Source organism: Chaetodon trifascialis, chromosome 9, assembly GCF_039877785.1.
Source record: "Chaetodon trifascialis isolate fChaTrf1 chromosome 9, fChaTrf1.hap1, whole genome shotgun sequence".
In the NCBI taxonomy this organism is placed as follows: Eukaryota; Metazoa; Chordata; class Actinopteri; order Chaetodontiformes; family Chaetodontidae; genus Chaetodon; species Chaetodon trifascialis.
The window spans coordinates 26255238-26274441 of record NC_092064.1 but is presented as its reverse complement, the minus strand read 5'-3'; the positions used below and the strand labels follow the sequence as shown (position 1 = coordinate 26274441).

Here is a 19204-nt window from a genome sequence, read left to right as displayed (position 1 = left end):
GCCGAGGCACCGTCCGACGGGTCACCTCATCTTGACATATAAACTGGCAGTGAAATCATTATGAAGCTCGGGCCTTCGCCTTTCACTGTGGCTCTTTCACATCAGATTATAATGTACCCTGCAAACTTTCAATACCTTTGTAGCATCTGCTTTTTGCAGCAAGTCATGAATTCAATAGAGAAAGGTCTCTCTCTAACACAATAGATCACCTGATTGATGGCCATTCCTGAAAGAACTGCCAGAACAAAACAAGACCCTCTACTCCAATTCCCTTAGAGGCGATGAGTTTTGCCGGGTGTCAAAATGAACAAAAAAAAAAGAGAAAGAAAGGAGAGCCTGATTCATTCTGGCCTGAAAATAGATGACAGGAGAGGACAGCTACAACGGCGGCACAGCCTCGCAAAAATAAAAGCACCACCTGATGGATGAACAGCCACTTAATTATGAGGTGCGCAAAATCATATCAAGCTCCTCGACAATGAAGCCGCTCAGAGACGGTGAGAGCTGCCGTCGCTCAAACGGGCACATCTGCTCCGCGCACGTCTTTCTCATGCAGATAAATAATGGCTCGTGATTACAGAGGGTGGACACAAAAACGTGAACACATCTAGCACAATAGCGCCGCAACAATATGAAGCTGGGTTCATTCCTGTTCGGGCTGTTCGCATTGTGCCGCGCTCGTCCTCGTCGTCTCTTAATGAGGTTTTGTTCATTTTCATCAAACTGTGTTTTTGCTCAAACTCAGTGAGGAAAATTTCCAGAACATGGAAGTATTGTTCTTTCCTCCCTCTTCTTTCTGCTGTGAAAACCCAGGTTGTTTCACAGAACACTTGCTGACAGGGTTTAAATATCAAATACATCAGCCAGTTGGAAACGTCGCTTTTATCCAACGTCCCGTGAACTGTTCACTCCCTGCGAGCACATTAACAGCTCCAACACAAGAGCCACTTCTGAAACTGATGTCACTTTCCTGAGAGGATGCCAAGGCCTGAAATAATTTCACAACCAGAGACTGGAATAGTGTATTGAAAACATGGAAAGCCTATCAGATTGGATGGGACGCTCGCCTCTGAAATCTTTTCTAAGGAATCTTTCATCCCCTTGTTTTTTCTTCGGCTCCCTCGTGGTGCTTCTTCTTCTTGTGAGCCCTGCAGGTATTTTCGGCCTGCCCTGCAGCTCTGCTCCTGAGCTGTCACTGTAGTTTACATCGTCATCATTTTCCAAACTGAACAAAGCAGCGTGATTTTTATTTTAATTAAAGCATGCCACCCAGGTTTTAGTAAATACATTTCACAAGCCCCCGTTAGAAACAAGTGTTCAAGACTCAATTAGCTGCACAGAAACACATTTTGGAAGGGCGATAGGGGTTTTGTTCCAAACTGAAACCAAATAATAAATACACAACTCTTAGGTTTGTTAACCGGCCGTTCGGTTGCTCAAGGACAAAACTCTGCACAGCGGGGCCGCTTGTAGGATTTGTTTGACCTTTGCGTCAGTTAAAAGCTTGGTAAGTGTTTGGAAAACAAGGCTAAGCGCGCAGGTTTGACTTCTGTCAGTCATGACAGATAAGACACGACGATCATGTGTCAGTTACAGGCCTGTCAGTGCTTATCTAGACAAACAGCATCAGTCTTGAAAACATTACCCACAAACAGGCACTTCCACTGCCAGAGCGACGGCATTATAGTCGACATATGTGCTTGGATTTAAAAGCAGAAAGCCAATACTGCCTGCCCTGTCTCTCTGCACGGCAACATATAAAACAGCAGCATGTAATCAGATTTAGCATTTAAAGCAACGCTAAAAAAACAGACCTTAGCTCATGTGTTGCAATATAACGTCACTCCCAAGTGCTGAAACTCAATTTAACAACAATAAATGTAACCGAACTCCATTTCTTAATGTCTCACAACACCTTGTTTACTGCTGCACTGGAGGCTATAGCGTTTATGTATCAGTGTGTTTGAATAGTGTGTACAGCTGATGCAGCGCTGTGTACTGTAGCATGTTTTTTTTTGCCCGTGGGGACGAATAAAGTTTATTGAACTCGACTATTTTTCTCTCATTGCTGGGAGTTTCAATGTCGACCGCTCCGCCGGTCTCTCCTGTTAATCCAATAGATGTCGGTGGAATCTCACACCTTGAACGAGTCTGTTGTCTCAGCGATGGAATAAATAGTAAATAGGAATATTTAGACATACTGGGAAATCCACTTATTTTCTTTCTTGTTGAGAGTGAGATGATAATATTGACACCACTCACTTTGTGGGGTCTAAGCTGATTTCCTGATGTGGTGACAACCTCCATGAACCTTTTTACACTTCAGTGTTTAAACTGATTAAACAACAAGATGTGTGTTAATTAGTGAGTTCCAGTGGTGCTGGTAGGTGCCTGGTTTTCAGTCTATATGCTAAGCTAAGCTAACTTCATGTTTACCAAACTGACATGAGGGTGCAATAAATCTTCTCATCTCACTCTCAACAAGAATACAAATAAGCTAATTTCTCAAAATGCTGAACTATGCCTGTAGTTCATTGGAGCAAAGGATGCTTGAAGGGTTGTGAGATGATGTCATACAGGACATGCTTTCATTTCTATACAGCAAATTCTACTTTTTCTCTGATAATGAGAAATAAAAATGATAGTTTTTGTCATATTTGAAGATTTAATGAACTATCAGCAGGCTTTATAGTTTTAACCTCACTGCCTGTGTTCGCTGCATGCTTTTTGCTTGTGTTACGTGTTATCCAGTCACTGTGACGGTACATATTCTGCAATAAAAAACACAATCTTCTGTGCGTAAAAGCTCTTGGTTCCTGCAGATAGAACACTGTGTTTAGAGAGACGTCCTCTGATGACAGCCCTCAGCCGCCCTGCTCACAATTCAACTGTTACCCTGACATAAAAAAGTCAAATGAATTGAGTTTCGGCAGACTCCTCTGCACTGCAGCCAGCTGAAAGATGTGTTTGGTCGTGGCTGTGCTTCAGGTTTTGTTTTGTTTTTTTCGAAGCAGGAGCACATGTTGTGCCGCAGGGTCACGCACACGAAAACATCCTTCAACTCTGTCATTGAAATGATAAAGAAACAGCCCAGCCATGCACTAAAAACTCTCTTTAAAATATGAGCTGAGCACGTTCTTGACTCCTAAAGAACATCTTCATCATGAGAACCAGAATAAAGGACAAATAAAGCACATGTGACACAGTTTGCAGAGGCGTGAAGCAGCCGGGACGTGTGTGCAGCTTCCAGGTGCTGCTGTTCAATTTGAGCTTTAAAGTGGAGCTTTGTAGTCTTGTGTATTATTCTTGTCAAGAGCCACATTATGCCAAGTTACTCATGAAGCATCCATTTGCTGTCGCTGAACGCCTTCTATTCAAACAGGAAGCTTTTACCCCGCAAGGCTATTCATTAGACAAAAGGACTCCTGTTATATCAACACGAGTGTATCACGTTTCCCTTTGACAAGATGGTTCATGGCAGGAAGGCCTGCTGTCGATGCCGGTGCATGTAGAGTGAGTCATTCCTCTGTCTTTGTCCTGTTTGAGAGGTAGACATCACAGCCCCAAGATGGACGTGGAAGTGAAAGCGTTTCCAAGCATTATTCTGCTGACAAATTACTGTATGTGCTACTGTAATCATACATGCAGTGAGCATTATCTGTGCGATGTCAAAGATGTAAACAATTAAAACCGGCTCACAACAAATCCTGCACGGAGAAAAAACTACTGAGGGATTTAAATGAGTCCTGGCAACAAACTCAAACCCTGAGCGTAGTGATTGTCTGAAAATGCTCATGTTATGGCAAAGCACAAGAGCAATAAAAGCGATTTGATTATCGAGTACGCAGAGGGTGACTAATCCAAAGCAAACACCCCAGCACGCACGTGGCACATGCACATGATCAACAAGTACTCAAAGTAATCAGAAATGCCTCCGAAGGCCACGTCTTCTGCCAACTTCTCAGCAAAACAAGATGACAGAAGAAAGAGTGATTATCAGCTCGTACGCCTTCATCATCGTCAGGCAGAGACAGACATAAATAAACATGTCATCAGTCATGGGGAGCATTAAATTATGCTAATACATTTCCAACTTTGATTAGCAAATTAAATTTCAAAGATATGTAAAAATCTCATAGCACATCAACCACAAAACATAAATTTATTTAAGTGCATACTGTACGTGCCTGGTAATTATTCCTTCCTTCCTTCAGTCAGAACTCCTGCAGCATGGGTGATGAAGCTCAGCAGAAGCTGCTGGCGAGGTTAAAACAAAAGTCCCACGTTTTCAGAAGCCATTAGCATGAACTCATAAAGTTAGCTCCTTCTGAGATATCGCTGCATGTTACTGCATGACGCAGCCAACAAAAACATAATGGGACAATCTAAATGTTATTATTTTCACCTGTTATTCGGCAAAGGTGCTTTCATTATCTCACGGTTTCTGCAGTCGGCTTGAAATGATAAAATGTTGCCCAGGGCGGATATCAGCATTTAAATCCAATATTCCCACAGACAGTGCTGGTTTCCCAGTTCCATTACAGACATGGCCAGACAGATTACAGACCCCGTGGACCCCAGCCTTCAGCGAGGCTCCAAACCATCTGCTCACTAGCTGGTTAGCCTTGCAGCTAACTGTTTTATACAACGTTGACCTGACACGTTCTGGTTTCTCGACAGCGCAGCCACACCTGCATCAGTCTGTGTGTTTTAAACTTTGCATCGTCTCTGTATTTGCAGCACGGTTGCTTTTCATGTATTTTTTGGCTTTCTGCAGCACATTTTTTCATTTGCAGCACGTTTCCGTTGTTGTGTTTCTTTTGGATTTTTTGGACGTGTTTTTGATTTGGCAGCATTTCTGGAGCTGCAGCATGTTTCTCCTAATGGAGATGTTTTAGGCTTTTGCAGCATGTTTGCCCTTATCAGCCACCGTAGCACAGAGCTTTTAGTCGTTTTTCAAAATAAAAGACTCATGCCTTGTACCAACAGTCCACATACAGTACAAGCCTTGACCTTGATGTCTGAACAAACCAGATAATGTTAAAAATCAGGCACTCTTTGTGCATCATCATCATAATATTTTATGTAGAAAAGCATCTTTTTTTTTACATTTCCAGCATCTGAAACAGACCCAGTCCTTAGGCCTGTTTCTCGAATGGAGAATTAAATACCACTGTCACATTCGCAGAACAAAGCAGTATCAGCTCTCTGATTGTGGGCTCCGTGACTGACCTCAGGTTTTGGTACAGAAACCTGCTGCTGGAGGAAGCCAGTCCTCCTGAGACAACTAATTGGTTGTGACTCATCATGGCAACCAGCCACGAGACTTCAGGGAAATTAGTCCCGACTGGCTGTGTTGTGAGGATCATTTAGTTTGTTTGCATTTTTGCATGGATCAGCTTTTCAAAGATGGAGCTGCAAATAGCGCTGTAAAACTAATCAATGGCTGGCTCTGCGTATGCATTTGTAGCCGATCAAGAGATTTATTTTTGTGAGCAGGGATTGTGAACCCTCAAAGACCAGAGTTTGGGGGTCAGACACAGATTTCCTGAGATATAAAGCCATGTAAGATGTAGAACTTTGGACTCAATTAAATATTCTCTGATGACCTGCGGTGCTCAGGGATAATTGAGTGGTTAAGTCAGCCGCCGCTGCAGCTACCTGTGTGTGTCCCTTCTGGCATATAATCAGACCCCACTGCTTCTTTCTCTGCACTGCCTCCACATCTCTGTCTGCCTGTCTCATTTCCAACTGTGGAAAAAAAAAAAGATCCATTTTAAAAGCTGCTGAACTTTTAACAACTAATGACATTTAAAATTTAACTGGCACATTCTACGTTTTGGTTACGCCTGCAGCGTGAAACACTGTCAGCCAGAGGTAAATATGTGAATTCTGCAAATGTAAAAAAGTGCACGCAGCACTGCGTCGCGCATTATAATCAGTGAGGCGGATCTAACTCTGATGTCTCCAGTGTTTTCTCTCTATTCTTTAGTTTAAACTCTTTAGTTTTGATTAATCGCTCCCTGTCTTTGGTGAATATCTCTTCTGCTTAATTTGGACTTTTAGGTCAAATCTGCTTCATCTCGATAACGACGCCGTCCATGAGACATAAAAACTGTGCCCAGTTTGAATTTACACAGCATCGTTTGTCGAGCTGAGGACAGCCTCGCTGCTGAAACCAGTGGACAGTGCAGCTTCGGCCTGGTGACTCTGCTGATGAGGATTGTTTCTGACAAAGGGTCATTGGTTGTGCATGACAACAGACATGCCTGTATGTGCTGATGGGCTGCCTCCTCTGGCACAGTTAGTCTAAATGTAGACTGGCACTGACACTAATGTACACTGATAAAGCTGTGAGAGTCAATAGTCAGGGAAGAGAGTGTGGGGGTGGGAGACACTGGATTCTTAATTTACCCCATTTGTCCCATTTGTCAGACGCTGGAACTTGGTGGTAACTGGGTTGATGAATCGCTCTGTGGATGGGAGAGCTCTCCCTGCAGTCCGTAGGGTCACTGATTCTTAACAGGTGAAGGTTCGTTTTATAGCGTGCTTAATGTCCGGGGGGCAGGGAAATTTTAATTTCAGCTGACACAATGATGCTGAGCGAGATTCGAATCATCATGCGATGCGTTTTCTCTCCCAGTGGGAGCAGCGGATTCATACATGGTGATCACCAAGGATGGCTCCCGAGATGCAGGTTTAGCCCGGGGACAGCATTCACAGATACACGTCAATACAAACTGTGCAGAGACCCAATTATTCCCTCTGTTGAAGAAAATACATGTGGACTGTGCAGGTGGAAGCTACATGCTGCACATTCCTGCCTTTGGGCGTCATGGGGTCAGCTGCAGCATCATCAGAAGGGACCACCGCTCACTGATGTTTTGCTCCTTTAACCTCAGTAAGTCTCCTGCTGGGGGAGCATGGCGAGGACGTCTCCCTCCACCCCCTGCAGCTGCCCTCCTTGTTTGATGGACCCCAGGTCTTCTCAGCTTCCTCTGTGACGTCTAAGGTTGCTCTACGGAGCTTTGGCCCAGTTTCACCTCTGAAGCCGCCACGATGTTGATGCGATCCAGCCTGCACTCCTTCGATGGCGGTAAAACGAGCTCGACGCGATGAGTGCCGTCACCATATCTGATCTGGGTGATGTGGTGGTGATCTCTTAAGGGAGCTGCAGCCCTGCCGAGGTCAATCATCATGTTCTAGTCCTCGCCTGCAGAAAGGAGTCTTGATAAGCCTTGTGAACTGGTGTCCCTGCTGCTCTCTCCAGGCCTGATGAACTGGATGAGGTGTTTATCAGTGTAGGATGGTTGTTGTTCGTGACCTGCCTACAGGCTCCCAATATGCACCTGCAGGATGTTGGAGGCGCATCGCAGTGGGGGCTGCCTCCTTTATAAAATACTTAAATTAAAAACAGAGTGCAGCCAGTGTTCTGCTGCTGGTGCACCATCTCTCCAATCTGCATCAAACTGGCATCCATTAGCTCTAAATGTCTATTTTTGACTAAAAGTAAAGCCCATAGGTCGGTAGACCTTCATACTGAATGAGGTCAAACTGATCATTAAATACATGTATGGCCTCCTCTACAAACTATGAGCCTGATGCAATAAATCAGCACAGTAAATTCCCTGAATTTGCACCAACAATAATCAAAAAATCTGTCGCCAATTAAGAAAAGGAGCAACGTGCACCTGTGCTGTGGTAAGTGGGCACAGGACATTCATCGTGTCTACATGCATTAACATCATGTGCGCTAAATTTAGACGGTTAAATCACGTCCTTGAAATCTCCCTCTCTGCTCCTGCAGCCACGCCCAGTTTGTGTGTACTTGAGGATTTCAGGGAGACTGTCAGTCTCAATCTGTTTTATCATCCCGCTCCTCAAGGAATTAACGTTCAAAGAGATTTTAATTTTAGCCGTGAACAGATGAGACTTCTGCGCGACGCACCGAATCAAAGAAAATGCCAACGAACTGATCATCGCAACTTGGCCTTTGACAAATTTCAGCAGCCTTTTCTCATAAGTGTGTGCAGCAAACGCCACAAATTCCCTCATACGTTTCCTCCCTGATATTAAAAAGTGTGTGTCCATACTGTAATTCAAGACTTGCTGTGTGTCTGAGGTCACACAGGCTCAGTGCAGAAAAAGCATCGGTCAACAAAGGGATGAAGGGTACGCACACTAACTCCCTCTCTGCCCCTCTTAAACCCACACACACACAACTTCTTTGACGCTGGGTAAACGGTCACAGGGACACAGAATTCCCAGCAGGACTTTGTAGATGAGGGTTGTCAGCACTTTTCTCACCAGAGGGTTTAGGCCTTTCGTTCTGCTCTGGGATGGCTGAGTTTAATTGGAGAACGCTAATGCGCAGCTGGATAGCAGAGCTGCTCATGCCATGACTGGCTCTGAAAATGGGAGGGCGTGAAAGCAGGGCTGGTGTGTGTGTGTGTGTGTGTGTGTGTGTACAGCAGCTACTGCAGGCATCCCTCAAGATGCCACCAAATTTATTCATGGAGTCTGAACAGTTTGTTTATGAGCCGTCTCATTTACAAAATAATAGGCAATAATAATTTCAGCAGATTGATCCTGGGTTAATCCAAATAATTGCCAATTCATTATAATTCCACATTTTCTGGAAATAGAATTGACTTGTTCTGTCTATCAGTGGGGCGTTTACGGCATGCCCAATCGATCGGGGTACATGCGAAACATGTTTCATCAAACAAAGGCAAAACTGAGCAAACAATGTCAGAAAATATTCGGTACAATGGAAACCAAATTGGAAAATGTGTTACTATTTAACTGCATAATTGTGACACATTTAACTGCAGAGAGCGGCCTATAAGGAATTGAAATGGTATAAATGACAGAGATAAACAGCATGAAAGTTTCATCTGCCAACAAATCTATAAACATCCTTCTTTCAGTTCGAGGATGATCAATGGAGTCTGCTGAGTTTGAGATATTCGTGCTTTGTGACTAATTTCACTACATTCTGGACCAAATATCAAAGAAATGAGGACGTGCTCACTTCTGACAGACTCGCCGAAGAGAAAAGCGATTCATTGATGTTTATGTTACTTGACTCTTTAGAGGCTTCGCTTTTATTCTGCCATTATGTGCAGAAGACAAAGACTATGTGCTGGTGGTGAATACTGTTTGGCTCTAATTTTTGGCACATTTTCCAGATGTTTTGTGATGGAAGAGTCAGCCTGTATTTTAGATTTTCACTGCAAACATCAGCAGGAAATAACACTTTCACATAATCCTGCTCTCATACAGAACAGGAGATGCTTGTTCATACTAATAAATGGCGGTTTTGAAATCATTTGTTCAGGTTTGATTATGGCACTGGTCACTGGCTATGATTTCGATGATAGGATCTTTTTTTCTAACAGCCTTTGATTCTGCTTGCACTCTTCAGGTTCCCGGGGATGGTGCATCACAGTGGAGACCATGGAGGTGAAAACACCTGTGACCTGCTTTTAGTCCCAGCAGCAGTGTGTTTAGTTCAGGAAGAGGAAGCGTCCTCGTGGACACTGATAGGTCAGTTCAGACGGTACAGGCCTCCGTATGCATCACGCTTTCTTAGCAGTGATGGAGAATTCATGAGCATCCCAGGCAGGAGGTGGCTTCCACAAGGTCAAAGACGGTTGGGAAGGACATTTACACATGAAGGAAGAGAGAAAGATGGCTCCTGGAAAGGTTTTTCTGAATCATTGCATTATTTTTCTGAGCAGTCTACAAGCTCCGTGCGTCAGGTGAACACAGCTGTAATCACAGCGGTTGTTTTTGAGTGAAGCGCGTTCACAGGTTTGGAAAAAGGGCCAGATGGATGCAAGCATCTAATCAGCTCTGAACATAGGAAGAACACTCAGCCAGGTGTCAGCGTCAGTGTTTCAGAAACAACACTTGTGATAAGTTGGTTTACAGTACAACAGTGTTTATTTCAGAGCGAGCTTTCCGTCAGCTGCAGCGCTGCAGAGAGCACAAACAACAGCGTGAGAGGGAACGAGCCTGTGTCTTAGTTCATTTCACTGGTTTGATCACAGAAGGAATATTGCTCCTAATGATGCACTTTGTGTTTTGAATGGTCAAAGTCAAATGTGGCAACTTTGGTCGCTGCCTGAGAGACAAAATGTGGGGCGACAGACAACAAACTGCGAGTCAAAACGCAGAAAACGGAGCCGAAGAGCCCACAACGGCAAAATATGGGCTGCTAAAGCAAGCAGCCTCTCTCCTGATCATTATCATGGAGCTACAGTTTTATTTAGAGCAACAGCAGCACTCAAAAGCGAGAGGCTGACAAGAGTTTTGCATAATCAATGAAATGGTGAAACTCAAACGTGCAACTGTGTTCCAGCAGTGTCTGAAAACCCCACAATAAAATCCAAAGTTCAGTTTGTGATCAATCCAGCAAAACTCACAGAGAGAGAAAATGAATGTACAAAAATCTGAAAGTATTTTACTTCAGTATTAAAATGTGTAATATGACGCTTCCTGCTCGACTTTAGCGACGCGTAGCAGAGCAACATTTAAACGGAGGCCTGTTCAGACCAGAATCCTGATAAATCAACACTGTGTGCGATGACACAGCTTTAATATATCACTGCATCAACTGGAGCTGTAGCTGCTTTGTGCTGCTGTGTGATTTAATTTGTGAGCATTTAACTACAAAACTATGGAGCCTTAGCCTTAATGTTAGCATGCTAACGCATCAGCTTGTTAGCATTATCATTGTTAGCATGCTGATGTTAGCGTTTAGCTGAAAGTGGCTGCAGACTCTTCTTGTTGTGTCAAAATCACTGTTCACCTTATTCCTAAAAAGCATATTTTAACTTTCAACATATTTACACTTTCCAGATCATTTGTAAAAATGTTTAATCTTTAGGAGGCTGATGGCTGTGGCCTGTCTATTGTCGCCTTGGTGGAGTGTGCACTGGAAGTCGTCGCCATTAAACCTTCGAGAACGTCCAACATGAGAGTAAGAGCAGCATTTATACAGTAACACACTTTTATTATGGACAACCCCATGTGACCTCAAACTGTACACAATGAAAACAGGTAGAAAACAGAAGCAAAAAAACAAAAAAACATATTTCTAGAAGACATGAACAATCTGTTGATCCAAAATAAAAAGTAATTAGAAAGAGCTATGCATAAACACACCATGGTGACAGAGCAAATCACTTGTTAGGTTTTTTTTTTTTTACAGGCTGTGACACTGCTGGGTCTTTTGATAACAACAACAATTACTGAGAGAACATTTCATTATGTACCTAACACAGGAGAGTCCACTGAAAATAGATCTTACACTGAAACACGGCTCATTTGAAGAAATCAGATATTTTCCCTCTTTCACAGCAGGATGTGGATCTGTGTACAATCTGGCCTCAAAGCTACTAACTAATGCGGCTAAAACCCTCACTGCTCCACAAGCAAAGCTCCCCTCCCGTATCCAGCCTGGTGAATTGTTCACAAACACTTTGCCCGTTAACCTGTAGCGTAAAGACTCGTGGTATTGGCTGTCTGCGTGCTTTCCTGGAGCCTTTTGGACTGATACATTTTTGCAGCTTATCGACTTCAAGCTCATCGACAGCTCAACCACTCGCAGTGTTTCTTCCAAAGCAAAGCCACCAAATGAATGTGAGAGCGCTGAAAGAAACTATGTGAATGGCATCGTGATTCATAAGAAGGGAAACTCATCAGCTCACGGGGCTGCATTGTGATTACTTATTAAACTTGAAATATAATGCTTGTCTGACTTTATTAGCACCATAAAATGTGAGAATTCGAAGTCAAAAAGCATCGTGGCAGGCAGTCTGTCAGAGTTTTCATTTTCCTCCTCAGAGATCGCCTCTTCCTCCGGACCTCTTCTCTGATTTTACTGAATGCAGGGACGTCACACGAGGTGCTTTAACAAACCGGCTTTTGAATTTACGGCCCATGAGGAATATACGTCTTTTAAAACAAAAATCTGGCCATATTTCATCCTAAGAGTGCTTTGATAGAGGAAATGTTGTAGAGTCCCACTCTGTTCGGAGGGGAAAAAACTAGATGGCCATGCATGTTAAAAGCCTATGTGCCATCAAAGCCCCTTGGGCTACAAAGGGCTCTTTTACCAAATGGATGGCAACAGCTGCAAACTCTGGGCTGCTCTTAATGTGCACGGTGCAGATGTCTGCACTTGAGTCCCACAGTCTGAGACAGATCTGTCTGGCTCTACACTGAGCCTCTCTCATCATATCACTGTAGCTTCATTAAGCACTGAACTCAATATCAACATCTGCCTGAGCTGTCTAATTAAAGGAAATCTCACTAAAAGCTACAGTAATAAATACTGCAGACCTTTGTTGCATGCCGTATGCATCCCTTTATCGCTCTTGTGTTGTGCCTCACGTAAAATAATTAGGAGCACACTACACCGTGACCCTTTTGGCTTTTTTAATTTACCTTATCTCAGCGGTGGAAGCTGTTCTGGCAGCAGAAAATGCTGTAATGTGGTAAAACACACAGCCTGAATCACAAGATATTTCCTAATCACGTTTGATTGTGTTGCTTTCGCTTTTTATCATCACATTCTTCTCATGCTCAGGCATGAAAAACGAGAGCGAACAATGGAGGGAGCCGTGGCTGCATCCAAACAGAATCATCCTGCATTAGCGCCGCAGCCACCTCTGTAGCCTTTTAATTCTGAAACCTGGAACGGCAACGAAGGGCTGAAGACTGGATACTGCGATGCAAAAACGGCGGCTCTGTCTAATCGCTGGATGCCTGAACACTCTCTGTGCTTTCAAGATTTGAGGGAGAAACATCTGGGTTTAAATATTGTCCTTACATGATGTGGAACTGTTCAAACCGGAGGAAAGCTTATTTGCAGAACACACTTTTTACATCTCACAGGCTCACAGGAAGTAAAAAATAAGCGGCTGCGTGAGGCGACAGGGATGCGTCACTGATCAAAGCTATTGAGAAAGAGCTGCAATTACTAAAAATCAATACACAACAATAAGAAATGTGTTGCAGTCATGAACAATATTCAGATAACACACATCTATCCAATCAGTGAACTGGGACAGAACATCGTTGACTATTGAACTCATTTAATGCTTAAAACAAATACAAGTTACTTCACTGGGTCATCACAATTGAACAAGAGATTTTTTCATATTTGTAACACCCTCAGAAATATACATTCACATGGCTGCATACGGACAGTTTTCTCTCTTTTGATTTTCTTTCAATAACATTAAATCGACAAACTGTATGCGTCACCCCTTTGTATGACAGTGAAGCCGCTAGTGGCATATTAAAAACGTACTGGAGGAGCATTTTTAGGTGGGACTTTGGATAAGCTATGCATGGACTTCATCTATCCATCATCGAGTCTCTATGTTTGCAGTCAAAATAGGTATATTTGAGTCCCTATTGTCCCTAAATAAATCCCGACTATAATCTCAACCCTATGTACAGTATTTACAGTGGAATGTTGAACATACTGAATACAAAACGCAGATTAGGATGGAATGAAGTTACAGTCAGTATTACAAAAGAGAAACTGAAAACACCCCGACAATATGAAGACAATGTTTACATCTAGCAGAATACAGAATGTCCACTCCAATCTGAAAGGTTTTCCTCCTCCAACACGTCTGAGAAGCAAGTGTGGCAGTGGTTTCATGACGGATGCAGGAAAAAAAGGGAAATGAAACCTTAAATTTGTGCTTTGAGGGAGGGGAGGGGTGATCTTTGATGTGGGCCGGCGTTACGTTTTTTTTGTTTTTTTTTAATTTAAATTTACAGGTTAAATCTCTTCTCACTAGATTCACTAGTGTTTCAATTGTTGTGCTTCGAAAAGTCAGCAATGTGTGACTGAAACGATCAGTGCCGACAGGAAAGAAAGTGCCGTGTCACCGTTTAGCCAGCTTTAAGACGGTGATGAACGCAGCTTTTAGGAATCAGACGATCCAGGACAGACGCGCTGTCAGCACGGAGCAACGTCCCCACGACAACCATCACGTGTCTGATGTGAGGAGGCTTGCAGTCCGTGTCATATTTCAACAGTATTTCGGATGTAATTCGACGGCATGAATGACTGAAATGATGGAGCAGCGACTGTTCAGACTACCTCACGTCTCCTGACTTTTATAGGCACTGAATGCGAGGAGGAAAGATCAAAACGTGCTTTTCGCGTTCGTCTCCATGATGCTGCGACGCAACTGAAGAGCTACAGCAGAGCAGTTCATCCACAGGTGAGAATAAACTAAAAGCTAGAAAACTGTTGTCACTTTGAAAGTAGCAACGCCGCTACACTCGATTAGCTTTCCCCCTCTGAAACCTCCTGTCGCAAACCTCGTGTGTCGCTCTCTAACTGTAGTGGATCCACTGAACAAAGACAGAAATAAGGCTGTAGAAATGAGCACAACTGAAATCAACAGAGTTTTTAGAAAACACATGATTTTTTTCCCACTTTGTGATCTTAATCTGTGTTGAAAATACGATAGAAATCGAGGCTCATGATTAACATGCTCATCTAAAAACATACAGTAGACAAGCATGAACTGTAAAACATTCACATCTCCAGTCGGCAGAGGTCTGCTCTCACAGAGATGTTCTTTTTTTCATCTTTATTCATATATATATTTATATACTTTTTGTGTGTTAACTGCAATATTGTTGCTGGGTACTGTGCGCCCATAAACTCATACCTCTGTCAATACTGACAACACAGACAAAGTGTTGTCTTCTGAGCTGCAAATGAGGACAAACACACTGGAATTGATACAGAAAAAATAGCAACATACGCACATCCACTCCAACACAAAAAACATGCATAAAATAAGGCTTAATATAGTATTTATATTGTTCAGAGCCAGTCAGATAAGTCGTTTATATCCAAGGATTTGCTCCTTTGCTTCTGCTTTATGTGATATTTCAGACTGAACTTTTTTTGGGTGTGTTTGAAGCATTTCGCTGATTGTGTAATGGACCTCGATGCTGAGGAGAGAAACAGTTATTTTGCTGTGCTCCAGAACTGCAGCATCCACTGGCACTTGTTAACAGTGATTTGAAAAGCCAGATATACAGTATCTAATGCCTTCAGTCAGGGTCATTGTATCCCTATTGATAGCGTGAGACGCCAGAACCCCCAGAACGGCTACTGAAATTCATTTTGGAGAGAAAACAAAGAGATGGAACTAAAACATCATGAAAGCAGCAGGTGACTTCTTACAGTCGAGCACGGTCACCATCATATTTCCCTTTACATATTAAAATGTTTTCTCTGCAGACGTAAATAAAGGCATGGTTAAGCATCAGTTGACATTTTCCTCCGTGTCCATGGGTGAGCAAGCGCTGCCGCCGCCGCTGTGAGGCCAGAGCCAACTCTTCAGTACAAAGTCACACAATTATAAGGGAGGCAGAGTCATCATCATCATTATCATCATCATCATCATCATCATCATCATCGTCGTCGTCATCGGGCAACCTGCCACACGCTTTCCTCTGACATCCATGTGATAAAAGAAGGGTTAGGACCAAACATGATCGTGACAACACAAAAAGACAGATATTTCATCATGGTGGTCGGACAGACAACCTGTTCAAGTCAAGAGACAATCATGACATTTCAGAGCAGCAGTGACGCTTTCTGTGGACACTGAACCTCTTCTGGACGTGACTGTGATGCACCACTGAAAAGCACAAACTGTTGCGTGTGACGCGATTGCAGCCCTTCTCTCAGAGCCCTGCTGTTCTGATTGGCTGATGTGGCGTTTATGAGAAAACACTTATCTGTTACTGCCATGTCCATATGGCTCAGTAGACTGACTCCCTCTCAGCAGACAAATACTAAGCGTGTCTTTGGAAAACAGCATTAACGTATCTGCTTTTAATGCTGCAAATATACAAAAATGAGTAATTTCGTGAACGCTAACCCCAGTGAGAAAAGATACAGGTCCCGCACGGTGTTTTTGTTTTTTTTCTTCTTTCTCTGAAACATTTGACCACAAAATTACAAACACTTTGAACTCCATCTGTAATTATGCCAGACATGAACTCTCAATTCTCTGGTCACTTAAAAATCATACAAAAAGACAATATAAAAATAACAAACCGTCAATGGTAATGGAAAAAAACAAAGAAAACAAATTGCACATCCAGTGTAAGACTTTCACAAATGTGCTCAGCAAAACCTCAACCTGCAGTCTCTTTTTACACATTTAATACATTTAGAACATGAAAAAAATACACAAAAAGAATATTACACCAGTATTAATCGACCAATCACCTCCTGGCCTCGTAGGTCAGTGACAACGAGTCCGTTTACATACCTTTAGTTTGTACTCTTTGCCCATTCACCTGATGGAACGGATACCAATGCTGTGGTGTTGACACGTTGATGTTGCTAGCACTTTAAATAGACGCTCGATTTTCTAAATGAGATTAGTTGAATGGGGTCTGATGCGGGGGGGTGGGGTGGGGGAGTCAGGGGGAAGGGGGTGCTAGGCTGACCGAAAGAGGAATGGGACTGTGAAGGGTGCAGTTTGACGAATGGGAGGGCGGGGGTGTGATGGAGGTGAAGGGTGCAGTGGAATGCAGGTGGGGGACAAAGGGTTTGGTTTGGTTGTTGCATGCCACTACACATACCACTCTTTCTTAGAAATGACAGAGCCGTCGGTTTGAGAGATCATATCGTCGGCTATCTCAGGTTCAGGGTCATACTGGAAAGCCAGAGTCCGCTCGTCATAATCTCGGCTCTCGCCTTCGTCCACAGTGAAATAGGGCCTCTTCAGGTCCTCTTGCTCGGCGTCAAAATCGCGCTCGCTCGCCTCGAACCCTCCGGGGCCGCCGATCTGGGCGGGTTTCTTCTCATCGTCCGAGTCGTCCGGGTACTGCAGGTTCTTGGGGATGGGGGGGTGGGCGGGCAGGCCGCCGGCCTTGCTGTACCCGTTTCCAAACACATGTTTCTTGGTGCTGTAGTCACCTTTGAAGGTGCGCTGGCGGCGGCGCAGGAATATGAAGAGCAGTATGGCTGCAATGCTCAACAAGGCGACTCCCCCCACAGCGCCCCCGATGGCGGCACCTGCATTGTGCTGCTCCTGCGGGATCTCACTGCCCCCAGGTGGCGGGTTGTTAGGGAAGTCTGGGTAGGAAAAGACAGATGGAAGGGAGTGTGTCAGTGCTCTGGTGGGAGGAGGTGCGTTTGTGCAGGTGCAGATTTTTTTTTAAGGAAAGATGAAGTAAGGGAGACGAGGACGGAAAAGCAAAGGGGAAAGGAAGGACCCCCGGCCCCCACGACAACCCCCCAACCCCACAGGAGCCTAACCAGCAGCGTGGCAAGGCTCGGTCATTGACAGTCACATGCAGTTTCAGACATGAAATAAACAGCCAGGTCACCAAACGACAGCAGCAGAGAGCAAAATGACCGAAGAGGTTAAAGAGAGAGAAGCTTTTTAAGCATGCATGAACCTCCTTTCTTCTCTGTGTGGAAGATGAAGGACGATGAGACAATTTCATAAAACTGTGGAGGAATGAATTCATGTGGCCTTTCAGGCAACATACATTCAACTTTCACACAAGTCAACAGTCACATGTTGAATGATTTACTGTAGCAGAGTCCAGCATAAAACAGTGCGCCGTGACATATAACCACCTTCATCATCAGCATCGTGAATGTGTCAGAGCGCTGCCAGAGGTGATTATCAGCAGCCAAGCACACGCAGCCAGGATGCATTAAGAGAGCAGATATCCTCTATTCACGCAGCAGAGAAAAACATACAGAATCCAGTAAAGACAGAAAATTATCAAATGAGTCAAAGATGCGCTCTAATCGCGAGCAGAGAGACAATGACTAATGGGCTGCCGGAGACAAACAGCGACGAAGACGCCAGAGAAAAACATGTTGCTTCAAACCTGATCTACCATATCTGGAGCTAAAGCGAGCCATCACATTCATTCCACCATTTTAGAGAGCATGCGGCCTTCCCCGAGGAAGATAAAGACGCTCACGCCTATCAGAGTTGTTGCTTACAGTAAAACTAAGCGTTCCTTACATAAACATCTTCACTTAAAACCAGAAAACATGCAAAGCTCCTTCGAGCGCACAGACAGAAGAGACCTTTTCTGAAACGTGATCAAAGCCTCGAGGCACACCGGCAGTGTTTGTGTAAACCTGCCGAGCACAGGCGCATTTAACTTCAATGGCAAACGCTGAATCCTCGGCAGAAAGGTGGGGGAGAGACAACAAAGAGCTACACCATCTACTAAACAAATGGTGTGGGAGAGGCAAACGACGAGGAAGAAAGCAGGGAGCTTCCCGTTCACGCAGGGCAAACCACAGCGTGTACAGTACACAGAGATTTACTGCCTCACATCCTGATTTATCGCCATCCTTTCATGACACATCGCCATCCAGTCATCGTGCATCCAGTCAACGCGTACCACGTTCTACTTTGATGTGCATTTACATGAGCTAATATCATCAAACCTCAGAGTAAACAAAAAAGCATCAGAGTCATCAAAGCCTGAGGAAACAGTGAAGAGCAGCCTCCATCACCTCCACCCTCCCACAGCGGCCGAGCACTGACGACTGTACTGCTTTTTAATCTAATTTGACGCTCCATACTTTTTTATACTGTTTGCAGCGTTCACCTGCATATTCTGCTTGCTTATTGATCTTATTTCCTGCTGCTGCTGGTGTCGGAGTTACCGAACGTAATGTCACTGTTCACCTGTAAAGACAAATAAAGTGTCTCATGTCACCTTAAAGGAGACACGCTTGGGTTTGAATTGTAGTTTGTGGATGCACAGATTAGACATGGAGATAATATTTTTGCCTCCGTGTTGCCCTAAACTATTATATTTAATAACGACAATTATGATTCTGTTCCTGAAACTGGAAACTTGTTTATAAAATAAGTGATCATAATTGAGCCAAAATGAAGGTTTATGTTAAGCAATCCCAAAATTTCCTTTGAGATATTAAATTGTCTGTGCTGTCAAATCAGTGCTAAAGAAAAAAAAAGTCTGCCTTCCTCATCATGCAAGCAAAAAGCACGCATCCCCTCATAATGAAAAGCGATTTGCAAATGATGGTCGCAAACTGTTGAATCATGACCATTGCACTTGATTAGAGCTGCTTTTCAGCCTAAATGACAAACCTAAGTGCAGCACTGGGCGAAGTAAAGACGCCGCTGATGCC

At 43.8% G+C, this 19204-nt stretch overlaps 1 protein-coding gene across 6 annotated transcripts in view; it reads right to left on the bottom strand.

Moving 5' to 3' along the window:
* The window catches only part of nectin1b (nectin cell adhesion molecule 1b), a 134825-nt gene that overhangs the window by 49294 nt on the left and 66327 nt on the right, over positions 1–19204 (bottom strand). The window contains exon 6 of one of the 6 annotated variants that reach the window (XM_070969655.1): positions 13090–17146. The exons of the other annotated variants lie outside the window; for them this stretch is intronic. Within the exon in view, the coding sequence (XP_070825756.1) occupies positions 16641–17146 (506 nt within the window). The 3' untranslated portion in view covers positions 13090–16640. Of the gene's footprint in view, positions 1–13089; positions 17147–19204 lie in introns of those variants that run through there. 6 annotated transcript variants of the gene reach the window in all.